The sequence below is a fragment of the Nanorana parkeri genome, unplaced genomic scaffold, assembly GCF_000935625.1.
Source record: "Nanorana parkeri isolate BGI_ZX_2015 unplaced genomic scaffold, ASM93562v1 scaffold562, whole genome shotgun sequence".
Taxonomy (NCBI): domain Eukaryota; kingdom Metazoa; phylum Chordata; class Amphibia; order Anura; family Dicroglossidae; genus Nanorana; species Nanorana parkeri.
The window spans coordinates 685,072-699,793 of NW_017306830.1; the positions used below are offsets into that span (position 1 = coordinate 685,072).

Below are 14,722 nucleotides of genomic sequence, written 5' to 3' on the forward strand. Positions count from 1 at the left end.
ACCCATGAATCATCACGTCCAGCCTCGTACTCGGCTGGTGCTAGACTGGTCCCTGCAGCCTCTCGCCCCCCTTCGCTCTGGCAGTCTAAGAACCCATGAATCATCACGTCCAGCCTCGTACTCGGCTGGTGCTAGACTGGTCCCTGCAGCCTCTCGCCCCCCTTCGCTCTGGCAGTCTAAGGACCCATGAATCATCACGTCCAGCCTCGTACTCGGCAGGTGCTAGACTGGTCCCTGCAGCTTCTCTCCCCCTTTCGCTCTGGCAGTCTAAGGACCCATGAATCATCACGTCCAGCCTCGTACTCGGCAGGTGCTAGACTGGTCCCTGCAGCTTCTCTCCCCCTTTCGCTCTGGCAGTCTAAGGACCCAGGAGTCATCACGTCCAATACAGTGTACTAGACGTGAGGATGACAAGGAATATTCAATTGCCAGAGCGGAGGGGGGAGAGGTTGCAGGGACTGGTCTAGCAGCCAGCCAGGTGCAAGATTGGGGTGAGTTATTCTTTGTTATTTTCCACTTCCTGTGAGTCCAGGGTGTCGTGGACATGCCCCCCGAGGTGGTGCTTTATTACGCCAGCCTGATCTGGTGTAACAGCTGGAGGGCAACTCCGGCCCTCCAGCTGTTGTGGAACTACAAGTCCCGTGAGGCATTGCAAGACTGACATTTAAAGGCACGACTCCTACAGGCGGAGGCGTGTTGGGATTTGTAGTTGAAGCACAGCTGGAGGGCCGGAGTTGCTTACCCCTCCCTAGACAAAAATGAGCAAGGTTTACGTTTTCTAGCGCCCAGGAATGTAAAAACATTCCCTTACAGGGGGGTACCCCCCTCCCCCCTTAGACTGGTCTCATCACATTCAATACACAGTGTATAGAACATGAGGAAGCTGAGGGACATACCATCGTTGCAGCGGAGGACAAGGCAGACTCCAAGGACCAGTCTAAGAGCGAGCCGACCCCGAGGATCGGGGGAGTAAAATTTTGTTAGACAAAAGTGAGCACTTAAGAGAACTATGAGGTTAGGGCTGTTCCCCATAGTTCTCCAAAGGGTAACGGGAGGACACAAACTAGCGTCCTCCCGTCACCCAAAGCTCAGTATACCTGCAAGCTACAGCTCGCGGTATACTGAGACTGCCACAGCCGGGACGGATCCCGACATTACTGTCGAGATCCACCCAGCTGCGTGAGTGACAGCTGGCTCTGCCTATCTAGAGACAGAGAAAGCTGTGCCCGCCCCCTCCCGTTCTGCCAGTCAGTGCTGGAGGATCGGGGAGGGGGGGGGGGAAATCCCTGCAGGGAGCCCTGAGTGACAGTCACGGCTCTCTGCAGAGATAGCTCGAGAAGTGAGCGAGCGACGGTATGTGTTCGCTCACTTCCCGATCTACAGAGCCGACCTGCGACAGTTTCATTATCACAGGTCGGCTAGAACTACGAGGCCGAGTGATTTTCGCTCACCTCATAGTTCTCCTTTAGGGCCTGTTCACATGAGATCAGGTCCTGATCAGCAGACGTGGAGCTGCTGATGCATTGCGTTTTTGGCTGCGTTTTGGATGCGTTCCAGCAAAAAAAAAAAATGTTTTTTTTTTTTGCTGGAGTGGGGCTGTCAGTATGTTAGCTGCAGCGCAGTGCGTTTTTGATGCGTTTTTGACGCGTTTGCGTATCTGTTCCGTTTCCGGACCTGACAAAATGCGACATGCAGTATTTTTTCTGTCGTAACCTGAACGGACTGCACACGTGAGAACTGGAGCCCATAAAACACATAGGGATACATTGGGATGCATTTTTAGTGCAGGAGCGTACGGATCAGGTCAGCACAGAAAACGGACGTCGTGTGAACAGGCCCTTAACCCTTGTAGTGCGGAGGGTAGCCCCACTGCAAGGGTCCAAAAAACTTTCCTCTGGAGTTCTGCTGTAAACAAAACTTTATTATGTAACCACCTTATCTGAGTGCTGCTGGGAAGAAGGCAAACGTCTCAAATTTCCGAAACTCGTTCCTTGTATGTGTCATATCTTTTATTTTTCTTCTGCTGCTGAAGTTGATATTCCTCAGATGGTCCTTTTGTGAGCGAGACACAAGGGCACATCAAACCCCTGCGGGCCGCACGGGGCCCTCTCTTGTTTGTTTAGCCTGGCCACTGCCAATCTGAACAGCAAAAGAAGCCGTGTATGAAACTGTCAAAACAAAAAAAGCCTAAATCTGCAGATGCTGGGCCCCCGCCCTCATCTACCTGCGTGTTTTACCTCCAAGCCCCAGGTGTAGCATTTAAAAGATCACAGAGAACACAAGGGGAGAGCAAAACGCACTTCTGAGACTTCTGCGTACATCTGATAGGATGGCCCCGGGGCGGCCTGGAGTCTCCTCAATGTGATTACAGAAATGCAGTATTGTTGCTTTATCACAATTACCTGTAATCTTCCTGCCAGATAATAGTGCTAACAAGACCTCTCTTCTGTACAATAGGACAGCTGGGGACAGGCTCCCCTTTGCTGAGGAAGAGGACGTCGCTTTGAAGGAGGGGGGGGGGGCGACAAAATACAAGGATTAAAAAAAATAACAAAATAACAAAAAATATTTCTTGGCAAACACTATTTTTTTTTTCTCCCTGCAAAGTAAACTTTTGCAGGGAGATTTGCAAGCGATGATGACAGGGATTGGACTAAACTGTGTGTTATGACAATAAAGTTATTTAATGATGACAAATGCGGTTCAGTTGAAAGCGAGTGAACTGACGGGCGGGCAGAGGCTGGGAGGACTTCAGAGGACAGGGCCTGCCTGAGACATGTTACCAGCCGTACAAAGACGATGAAAGGGCCAGATAAGAGTGTTTACCAGTAGTGGAGGGATGGAGGCGGCCAACAAAGAGCCAGGAAAACATTCCGTTGTCAGCCGTGCGTTATGCCAGATGCTCGCCATTAGGCTCCATTCATGTAGAGCGTTTGCGTTCCCCGCGCAACACGCAAACGGTGAAATCTTTCATCTGCACGGATTCCGCTCATTTGCAGTTATTACTATTTTACTGGGGCCCATATACAGTTTTACTTTTACCGGGGCCCATATACAGTTTTACTTTTACCGGGGCCACATACAGCTTTACTTTTACCGGGGCCACATACAGCTTTACTTTTACCGGGGCCACATACAGCTTTACTTTTACCGGGGCCCATATACAGTTTTACTTTTACCGGGGCCATACACAGCATTACTTTTACCGGGGCCATACACAGCTTTACTTTTACCGGTGACATATACAGCTTTACTTTTACCGGGGACATACACAGCTTTACTTTTACCGGTGACATATACAGCTTTACTTTTACCGGGGACATACACAGCTTTACTTTTACCGGTGACATATACAGCTTTACTTTTACCGGTGACATACACAGCTTTACTTTTACCGGGGACATACACAGCTTTACTTTTACCGGGGCCATACACAGCTTTACTTTTACCGGGGCCATACACAGCTTTACTTTTACCGGGGCCATACACAGCTTTACTTTTACCGGGGCCATACACAGCTTTACTTTTACCGGGGCCATACACAGCTTTACTTTTACCGGGGCCATACACAGCTTTACTTTTACCGGGGCCATACACAGCTTTACTTTTACCGGGGCCATACACAGCTTTACTTTTACCGGGGCCATACACAGCTTTACTTTTACCGGGGCCATACACAGCTTTCTTTTACCGGGGCCATACACAGTTTACTTTTACCGGGGCCATACACAGTTTACTTTTACCGGGGCCATACACAGTTTACTTTTACCGGGGCCATACACAGCATTACTTTTACCGGGGCCATACACAGCTTTACTTTTACCGGTGACATATACAGCTTTACTTTTACCGGGGACATACACAGCTTTACTTTTACCGGGGACATATACAGCTTTACTTTTACCGGGGCCATACACAGCTTTACTTTTACCGGGGCCATACACAGTTTACTTTTACCGGGGCCATACACAGTTTACTTTTACCGTGGCCATACACAGCTTTACTTTTACCGGGGCCATACACAGTTCACCGTTTTTTTAATCTTCCCTTACAAAACTGGGAGTTCCACTTTATCAGCGTCCCTCTGAGGGTCAGAGCCGGCAGCTATATGTTGCTTACAACATAACTAATCCGTCTCTGAGGCCAGCATGACCGGCATGAATTATGTCATCAGAAGAAGAAGGAAACTCAGAAACCTCGCCAGAGCTCCCTGATTAAAGGTTAATTCGATGAAATATGCGATCACCCGAAAAAATTCAAACCAGCTGCATTAGATCATCTCAGGTTTCAGCGCATGATAAATAGGGCGCGCGGAGGGAAAGCGCTACTTCATCTGCGGGGTCGGCCTGCAGAGAGGAAACGTGATGTAAGGCCACAGAATTAGGGACATCTGAAGGGTTTGTTTTCTTGTACCGCCGGGGGAACGTCATGATGCTCCGTCGGTAAATTTTAATGATGTATAATGAAGCGTTCAGAAAGTCAAAGATGGAGTTAGGATTACAGGGACCTGCCTATGTTCTCTCTGTCCCCGGGGTCTATTTTTTGGCTTTGCCGTTGTAAAGTTCCTGAGCAGTCCCTTTTTAAGTGTGCATCAATGAATTCCTGAAATAACACAATATAGGACGGTAGGATAAGGTTTACAAAACCGTACTTTGTATTATTACAGGAGAGCGCCGGGCAAAACTTTTATTAACCCTTGCAATGATCTCTCTGCAGAGGTCCAACACCCCCCCTGCTGAGTCCGAGCCTAATTTCTTCAATTAGCAGGGAGCATAAGCTTTGCCTATTGCAGAGCTATCGATCTAAAGAAGCAGGGGTGTGCCAGACCTCTACAGAGAGACCACTGCTTCCACACAGAGGGTAAAGGTCCTAGGTGAGCTTGGAGCGGTGACTACTTTACATCACACACATGGACCATGGGAAACAAAAGTAGCCACCCTCCAGAAGGAAGGACAGTGTCAGCACCATAACAAACCAGCAGGGGACAGGGCGACATAGCGGCAGGGGACAGGGCGACATAGCGGCAGGGGACCGGCCGACATACCGCCAGGGGACAGGCCGACATACCGGCAGGGGACAGGCCGACATACCGGCAGGGGACAGGCCATACATTCTTAATAAAACAAACTGTGACTTTGCATACCTCTTGTTTTGAGTCACCTAGAATGTATTTAGCTGTTTGCAGGAGTTTCCTTTGGCACGAGTCCCCACTGATCCCCATTGGGTTCCTGGACACCCGCCGACCGCGGAAAAGAAGTACATGTCGCAAATTTGGTGACATGCATTCTGCAATGTTTTTCATGCATTCGTGCGCTGTTTTATGCGCTGGGAAAAACCGTGTTTGCTTGGTTGCGTATAGGGGTGCCATTACCTAGTAATGGCAACGCAAACATGTTCTGCGTTTGTGCATGTATGGTGAATATGCGTCAAAGCGCGCACATCAGTGTTCATGATACGCCCTGCTGTGAACGGGGCCTTAAGCTCCATTCACACAGGAGCGGTTAACCGCGCGTATACGGGCGTCCGAACACGCGCGGAGCCACTCTAAACATAAAAAACAATGCATTCTCGTTGTGGAAACAGTGGTCTCTCTACAGAGCTCTGCAATCAGCAAAACTCACCGCTCAGCTCGATCCTGTGATGGACTACAATCTCATGTTTAGTTTGCCAAGTTATATTGAGATTATAGTCCATCACAGGTGCGAGCTTGGAGCGGTGACTACTTTACAACACACACAGGGACCATGGGGAACAGAAGTAGCCACCCTCCAGAAGGAAGGACAATGTCAGCACCAATTCAGAGATGATTTGAGGATCTACAGCCGAGTGATAGACAAATAAGATACATTGTTGTTAATAGTTGGTGTACTTGTATACATTTTAAAGATTTACCTCCTGAGTTTACTGTCACAAAATGACAATGTTGCCTGTATAGTGGTAGCAATTCTTTATTATTTTGCTGTTTGTCCGGAGTCTCCTTTTAATAGAACTAGGTGGAGATTTCCCATCGAAAAACACAAAACTCCAAACTTTCACGGTAGGAAGAATATGATGGAGACCTTCAAATTTGACTGTCTACAGTAAACCTCAGCAGCTGGCACAGCCCTGCCATAATGAAAGTCTTCACCGCTGGTTCCTTCTGTCTCCAGCCGATGTTTTCATCCCGTAAAAGGACAGCCGAGGCATAACCTCAAAACATTCCAGCCACCAAAAGACAGATGTGGGAAGATCCAAAAACATGCTGTGACAATCCAAACCACACGCGCACAACTCATTTAGAAAAGTAGAAGCCGCTGGAGCTTCGCCTCTCCACAAGAACGATAACAATCTGGAACGCATTACTCATGTCTATAGAATTTTACTATGCTACGTCTCAAATGATAAATACGGCACAAGTCATCAACTGCGCTGAACACCAGCAATCGGCTTCATGGATAAAAGTATTTGCGTTGACAATGGCCACCAATCGGATTCATGCGATAGGACTTGTTCTTGTGCAGAAGGGATCGGGGGTCATGCAGAACCGACTCCTCACCCAAGACTTTCATGTACATTAGGCCAAGCTTGATACAATCCATTCATCTACCTAATAATTGGAGTGGTCAGTCTCACACATTGTCATTATCTGTACTGGTCCTTTTCTAGGTGACACTAAACTCAGTTAAATCTTAAAAATTCATTCAAGTACCTCAACTAATAACAATACTGGACCTTATTTGTGTATCCCTCGGCTGTAGATCCTCAAATCATCTCTGAATTCATAATGACACCGTCCTTCCTTCTGGAAGGTGGCTACTTTTGTTCCCCATGTTCCCTATGTGTGTTGTAAAGTAGTCACCGCTCCAAGCTCACTCCCGTGATGGACTACAATCTCATGTTTAGTTTACCAATTGGTATTGAGATTCTAGTCTATTACGGGATGGAGCTTGCAGCTGTGACTACTTTACAACACACACAGGGACCATGGGGAACAAAAGTAGTCACCCTCCAGAAGGAAGGACAGTGTCAGCACCAATTCAGAGATGGTTTGAGGATCCACAGCCGAGTGATACACAAATAAGATACATTGTTGTGAATAGTTATGGTACCTGAATGCATTTTTAAGATTTAATTCCTGAGTTTAGTGTCTTTTTGAGGGCTGATGCAGACGCATGTCCTGGGACTGCACGAGTGTGTGCAGTTGCACACAGCGGTTGCTACGCAGCCCCATTGATTTCAATGGGGTTACATCTGCACAGCAATCGCAGAAAAAAAGGTACATGTACCTTTTTTTGTGACACACGACACACGGATGGTTTAGCAGTGATCGTGTTCGATTGTACGGGCAGAATTGTGGTGGGAAACCGAGCCATCCGCCCGGCGTGCCATTCGAAAATAATGGCACCAGAAGCGCGATCGGTAGGCAATTCCATGACGGTGTGAACATCCGCACAGTTTCGTGCACGATCACAGAACGCCGAGGTGTGAACCTGCTTCGAGCTGGCCAAACATTGGCTGAACAGAAAAAACTATAACAGATTCCTCCATCCAGAGTAAACTGTTTGGGTGGATGATTCTCCATATGACTGGCTGCCGTCACTGTTCGCCCAAAACTCTTCTGATCAGCTACATTGATTTTTTGATCGAAGGATGCCAGACGGAGGAGTGCTGACAAGGCCACCCGGTGATCGAACTTTGGCGTGTTCATCAAGACCGGCCCCAAATTTGTAAAGTGTATGGCCAGCCTTAGGTCCCATTCACTAAGCAACACTTACCTCGAGCGGATCCGCGCGGCCGGGATAGCACGACTGTTAGGCCCCGTTCACATTTATCGCGTGATTTTTGCAGCGATATCGCTCATATTTCCGCGATATATCGCTCTATGTAGCTTCACCAATACATTTCAATGTAGCTGTTCACATCTCGTCGCTCAATATCGCTTGTAGCTTGTCGCTCCTACATGACCCTTTTTTAGAGCGATTTTGAGCGATATTGCTCCCGATTGCATACAGCCCAATAGGAAGAAGTCGCTCAAAGTCGCGCAATTTTCATGTCGCTCAGTGTGAATGGGGTCTCAGGGCGACGATCGCGCGACCTTCACCGCCGCAGGAAAAAGGGTCCTGCACAAGCGACATGGAGCTGTACAATAGAACAGCTCCATTGAAAATCATTGGACGTCGACTTCTCGCGATATCACGGCAGAAATCACGCGATTAAACGCCCAGTGTGAATGGGCACTTAGTGATGAATAACAAAGCTTGTAAAGCTACACACCTATAGGTTATCTGCACACTTTCTATGGTCAGATGGAAAAAGTGGAACAGATTCCTCCATCTACGCTACACTGTGTGGATGGAGCAATCTCCCGCTGGGCCACGCTTCAGTATCTTGCTAGTCGGCCCCGCTGGCTGTCAAAATACCTGAACAATGCCTGCATCCAATCAGAGTGTTCAGGTGATTTGACAGCCCGCGGGGCCGACTAGCAAGATACTGAAGCGTGGCCCAGCGGGAGATTGCTCCATCCACACACTTTAGCGTTGATGGAGGAATCTGTTGCACATTTTCCATCTGACCATAGAAAGTGTGCAGATAACCTATAGGGGTATGGCCAGCTTAGGGGTTGTTGGGTATAGACTTGAGACGTACGAGTATTCCCTCATCTAATCACATATGGCCATTCTCCAATGTCTGTACATATCTTTAGTGAAATCTTATACCCGCTCAATGTTTAAATCTGCACACTCTGAAAATGAAAAACGCAAGTACCGTGAAAGGAATGCAAAGATTTACTTTACTGTGACATTAAATGGTCCTTAAAAGCCTCCTTCAGATGGATGGGAAGACATAAGGAGGCTTTGCTGCTCCAAGAAAACCTGTAATTAGCCTCTAATCGACTCAAAAGGCTGTCACTGCAATCACTCGGCTTGTAAAAGATGATCAAGTCTGAACTCCGCTGTACCTGCGCTTTTTCTAGGAGCTGAATATGTCCCTCCCCGTAAAGGGGACATAAAGCAATGCAGAACACCACCAGCTATAGAGGAGTACAAATCCCAGCAATACATTATACCGCAAATCATAATACCATCAGCTATAGAGGACTACAAATCCCAGCAGTACATTATACAACAATGCAGAACACCACCAGCTATAGAAGGGTACAAATCCCAGCAATACATTATACAGCAATGCAGGATACCACCAGCTATAGAGGACTACAAATCTCAGCAATACATTATACAGCAATGCAGAATACCACCAGCTATAGAGGAGTACAAATCCGCTACGTTTTAGCTGCTTTGTATAAAATAAAGTTTAAATGTGTAAATAAAAATATGTTTTACCAAATGTCAAACTGGCACGTATGGGTATCATGAAAGCCCCATTTCAATGTGTTGCTTACCCCAATGCACCTAGCCATCGCATGTTGCAATGATAGGTACAAGGTGGTGCCCTTATTTCTTAGGCACCCCAATACACCTAGCCAATGTGCGTTGTATCGCACCACATTTCATGGTAACCTATTAGCATGTGATATGGTGCGATGCCATTAAAAAATAAGGCTAGGTTCACACCTAGGCAATCCAGATGCTGAGCTATTGTTGCGTGTTTTCGATCGCGCGACTGTTCATTGTAAACCGTGCGGTGTTCGCTCACCTCTCGATCCTGTCACGGCTCTCTGCCGTGACAGGGGAGGGGCTGGATTCCCCGCTCCGATCCGCCAGCGCTGACTGGCGGAACGGACAGGGGAGGGGGCGGGTACAGCTGGCTCTGCCTCTAGATAGGCAGAGCCAGCTGTAAGTCACGCAGCTGGGCGGATCCCGGCACAATTGTCGGGATCCGCTTCAGCTGCGGCGTCTCAGTATACCGCGAGCAGCAGCTCGCCGTATACTGAGCATTGGGTGACGGGAGGACGCTAGTTTGTGTCCTCCCGTTACCCTAAGGAGAACTATGGGGAAAAGACATAACCCCATAGTTCTCCTTTAATGAAACAACTTTTTTGATTCTGCTCCAAATGTCTCCGATACCATTTTGAATATAAACAAATGACAGTAAATCTCCGGAGGCAGAGCATGGTCAGTGGCAGGAACAGAACTCTCGATTGTAGAGCGTGGCTCCTGACTCCCAATGACATCATGTATATGGTATTCACAGGGCCCCACACTGGATGTGTACATTCTTGCCAAGCCAGAGCCACTAACAACGCGTTCATCTCGTATCACACTGATGTCAATAGCTTCCTGAAATGTCACAGCGCACTCGGCTTTTAGGAGGTATGGCGCTGCGAACGTGAGCGGTTTACAAAAGCTGAGATTCTCTCTGGTTATAGATAAGCTGGATATAATGTAAAGCATTCTATATATAGCACTGTGTTCTATCCAGACATGAGCAGCCAATCACATGAAGGTGGAAGATCAAGCACATTAATATTAAAGTGTATGTCAACTAGGGATGCACCAATACTAGTATCGGTATCAGTGCCGACTATTTGGGCAAGTACTCATACTCACCCAAATGTTCCGATGCCTAGGCCGATACTTCCGGTATCAGGAAGCCGGGCAGCAAGTCATTACACTTGTGACGAGGGAGCATGGAGCCGGCTTCCCGGCCAATCAGGAAGCCGGGCAGCGTGTAATGACTCGCTGCCTGATTGGTCGGGATGCTGGCCAATCAGGAAGCCGGGCGCCATGTAATGACCTCACTTAATGACGAGGGAGCATGGAGCTGGCTTCCCGGCCAATCAGGAAGCCGGGCGCCGCGTCATTGCACAGCTCCTGGCTTCCCGATTGGCCAGAAAGCCGGCTCAATGCTTTCTCGTCAACTAGTGACAAGAAGCATGGGGACGTCTTTCCTGCTAACTAGGAAGCCGGGTGGCAAGTCTTTACACGCCGCCTGGCTTCCTTAATGGGACTTGTGGTATCGGTGAGTACCGAAAAAAAAAATATTGGTACTCGATACGAAAATACCGGTATCGGTACATACCTAATCTAAACCCCAAATCATTTTTTCAGTATCTTTGGCATAATGTCCCACTGTATGTATACCTTTTACATAAAGCAGAACTGCAGGAATGATCATACATGCCGATAGTAGATGAAAACAGAGAGATGAGTGTACTGCTTGCCTGGGAGGCAGAGCTGTGTAAATCTCAGGACTGGGTGGACAGAAATACAAATCCTTTTGGCAGGTAAAGCAACTGCTATATACATAGGGGGGAATTTATCAAGACTGTAGCAGACAATTCTGGAGCAGTTGTCCATGGCAACCACTCAGCTTCTTTGTCTCATTTTAAAATCTTGCCTGAGCAAACTGAAGAGAGATGCTGATTGGTTGCCATGGGAAGCTGCTCCAGATTCTGGATAAATCCCCCCCTCCCCCCCATGGTATGTAGTGCGGACTAGTGATTCAATGCATTGATGTCACTGCACTTGTATTCCATTGCAACTACAGGTCCCTCTGCCATGGTGGCTGATGGGAGTTGCTGTTTCTCCATTTATAGATCCTGTCAAAGGATCTGTGAATGGATGATGTGGCTGTGTGGGCGGAGCCATGCAAACAACTGCGGCAGCCTACAGAGAGAAGAACCCCACAATTCAGGTAACGGGAGTGCGATCTGACCACGTTTCACCCTATCTATGAGTGTAACATGACACATGGTCAGATTGTGTGATTGCGCTGACTTTGTTCATTTCTTCATTACAATGACTCACTTTGGTGGATCTCAAACCTACGTAATTGAGAGCAATTCAGAACAATTTGCTTCCCTCGGTAGGATGACAGTTTTGTTGGAGCTGTAATGCATTTCTTCTGTTTCCTGCTTTTACAATCCCTCTGCTCCTCGTCTGCGAATCTTTATTTTACCCCACCAAGGACCTTTACATCATACAAACTAAAAAAAGAACTGCAAGAGAAATCGTTTCAGATGTCTCTCCGGAGTGCAGCCATAGAAGTGAGACTCTGGGAGACAGAAGGCTTATATACACTGAATGTGCCAATACAATGAAGGAAACCTGAGCAGCCAGGAGCCCCAAACATATGATGAATCCCCCGGAATCATGGATTTCTTTTTTATAGGGCCGGTTCAAACCATAGCATTCCTCTAAAGTCTTAATACCTGTGTGTTTAGCGCACGATAGCACACAACGCAAACAACGCATGCTAGGTGAACTGGTGGGTTACGATTTTTTTGAATGGCACCCCAATTGCGTGGTACTGCAATACCACACGTTGGGGGGAAATTATCAAAACTGGAGCAGAGAGAATCTGGAGCAGTTGCCCATGGCAACCAATCCGCTTCTCTCTTCAGTTTCTTGAAAATAAAAGCTAGAAGCTGATTGGTTGCTTCTCCATAGCTGCTCCAGAATCTGTCTGCTCCAGTTTTGATCAATTCCATTTCTTGTGTTGGGAAAAAAAACAAAAAACAATGCACGCATTAATTTTTTTTTACCATACCGCAACACACAGTATCCTGGTAGTGCCCTTTGTGCTGCAACACACACCTGCCGGGAGGTGCATGGGGCTACCATTCACAGCACAACAGTGCACCTAGCATGCAGTGCATTGACCTGTGCGATAGTGTGCACTGAAAGCACCATAATGTGCTTTTAACACAACACTATAGTGCAGGGGAGGCAACTCTGGCCCTCCAGCTGTTGTGGAACGTCAAGTCCCATGAGGCATTGCAAGACTGACAGTTACAGGCATGACTCCCGGAGGCCGAAGCATGTTGGGATTTGTAGTTAATGCACAGCTGGAGGGCTGGAATTGCCCGACCCTGCAATAGTGTGAACAGGCCCGTACAGCCCAACTTATGGCACAAGACAAAAAGTGTCCACTTCCCGCATTGCAAGGTCTAAAGCAGGAGTGAGCAACTCCGGCCCTTCAGCTGTGCATTAACTACAAATCCCAACATGCATCTGCCTCTGGGAGTCATGCCTGTAACTGTCAGTCTTACAAATGACTCATGGGACTCCCTCTCCTTATTGCCCACCCCTGGTCTAGGGGGAAAGGTAAGAGGAGATATTACTTAAACACACACCCTGACCTAGATTAACACCGGGTAAGAAATGTGAAGGACCCACCTGTCTGGTCTGTCAGGCAGGCGTGCCTCAATCATAAGAAGTGCTGATCAGAATGACACAGCCAGTAAACTAGTTCCTCTGTATGTATTATAAATCATATTCTTAGCTGTTTGCTTAAAATTCAGGTTTAATCATAACATACCAGTAATACCCTATAGTCAAAACAAAACAGAGTATGCACATGGTGACAGGTGCTCACAATCATCTGTACACAGGAGCGAGCACTATGTATGCAGATGATGCACATGCTGCAAGGTGCTCACAATAACCCATCCACAGGGCTGACACGGGAACGAGCACTATGCATGCAGGAAATATCTCCTCACCAAGATAGTCCGAGGCGGACTGCAGCAACCTCTCCGGGCTCATTTTTCTCCCCTTCACGGACACCATTCAACGGGCATTACGTCATTCATCAAAGAGCTACTTCCGGCCGGTAATTAGGTGGCGTCTTTGATTACCATAGCAACCGAATGATCCTGTGCGACATAAATGTGTCTCGGCTGCAAACACGAACCCCGCATCATGCTTCCTCCCCTCATGCTTACTCTATAGCGAGGGCAGAGGGACATGTTATAGGCGTTTTGAGTGCAGCGCAAAGTCTTCTATTAGTCACATGATCGGTGTGCGGTTGCATTCGTTTATTTCATATATTTTAGGAACGTTGAAAATGATCTGATCTCACAAAATAAAGATTTGCTTTTTTTTTTTATTATAGGGAACATCTAGAAATTTTAGTTTTGCCCAAAATGTTCCCTGATAATGTTCCTTTCCTGAGCAATAACAGTGTACTTCCTGGTATGTGAGTGTGCCTAGGCTCTCCTGTGCTAAATGCTCATAGCTGTACATCTGCAGTGTGAGACTTAAAGAGGATCTTTCATGCCAAACAGAAGGTCCACCATTTTGCAAGCACCCAATACAAATAGCTTCAAAAAGCCATCTGTAAACAAACGGATCCCCCAAACAAAAATTAGTTACCTAGGCCCCGGGCTCTGACGCTTCCTGGGAGGCAAGTGTGAGGTCACTGTGCATTCCTGCAGAGCTGTCAGCTTGAAATCCCATGAGAATGCACTGCAGCCCATGCAGGAGTGCATGCTGGCATGATTTCGAGCACCCAGCTATCCCAGGAGAAAGTGGTGGGGCACAATGACCTGATCGTACCTCTGCACAGGGCAGAAGTCATTTTTTTTTCTCCACGCGATCTGTTTGTTTACAAATGGCTCCTTAAAGGGGGATGGCAGGGGGCATGCAAAAAAAGTGCACCTTCCATTTTGCATTCATGGTCTATTTTAAGGCACGGTTGCTTCTGAAAGCTAGTGAGATTTAGGGTGCATTCACACTAAAATCGGAAGGAAATCGCGGTCAAAGGAGGGTCCGCGGGTTTGCAATTGTACCTTCTGATTTCTTTCCAATCCGTTGCATTGCAATCCGTTTTCGAACATATGCTAATTGTAGGGGACAGAAAAATGAATGGGTGTGAATGGGGCTAGTTCACACCTTATCTGTTGTGATACGACGTGCTGAAAATACTGTGTCGCTCACTGTTCTCTTTGCTGACATTTGCTACCAAGATAGCCGCCTCCACACAGCTAAACCCAGGCATGCTAACTCAGTAATAGGAGAAAGAGTAGCTGCAAGGAGCCTATAGGCAATTCTTAGTCCTT

At 47.5% G+C, this 14,722-nt stretch overlaps 1 protein-coding gene across 1 annotated transcript in view; it reads right to left on the minus strand.

The window, feature by feature from the left end:
• The window catches only part of CUNH11orf49 (chromosome unknown C11orf49 homolog), a 102,007-nt gene extending 88,521 nt beyond the window's left edge, over nucleotides 1–13,486 (minus strand). Inside the window, exon 1 of the mRNA XM_018562142.1 lies at nucleotides 13,385–13,486. Coding sequence (XP_018417644.1) covers nucleotides 13,385–13,451 — 67 coding nt within the window. The 5' untranslated portion in view covers nucleotides 13,452–13,486. The remainder of the gene's footprint in view (nucleotides 1–13,384) is intronic.
• Nucleotides 13,487–14,722: the final 1,236 nt, after the last annotated feature.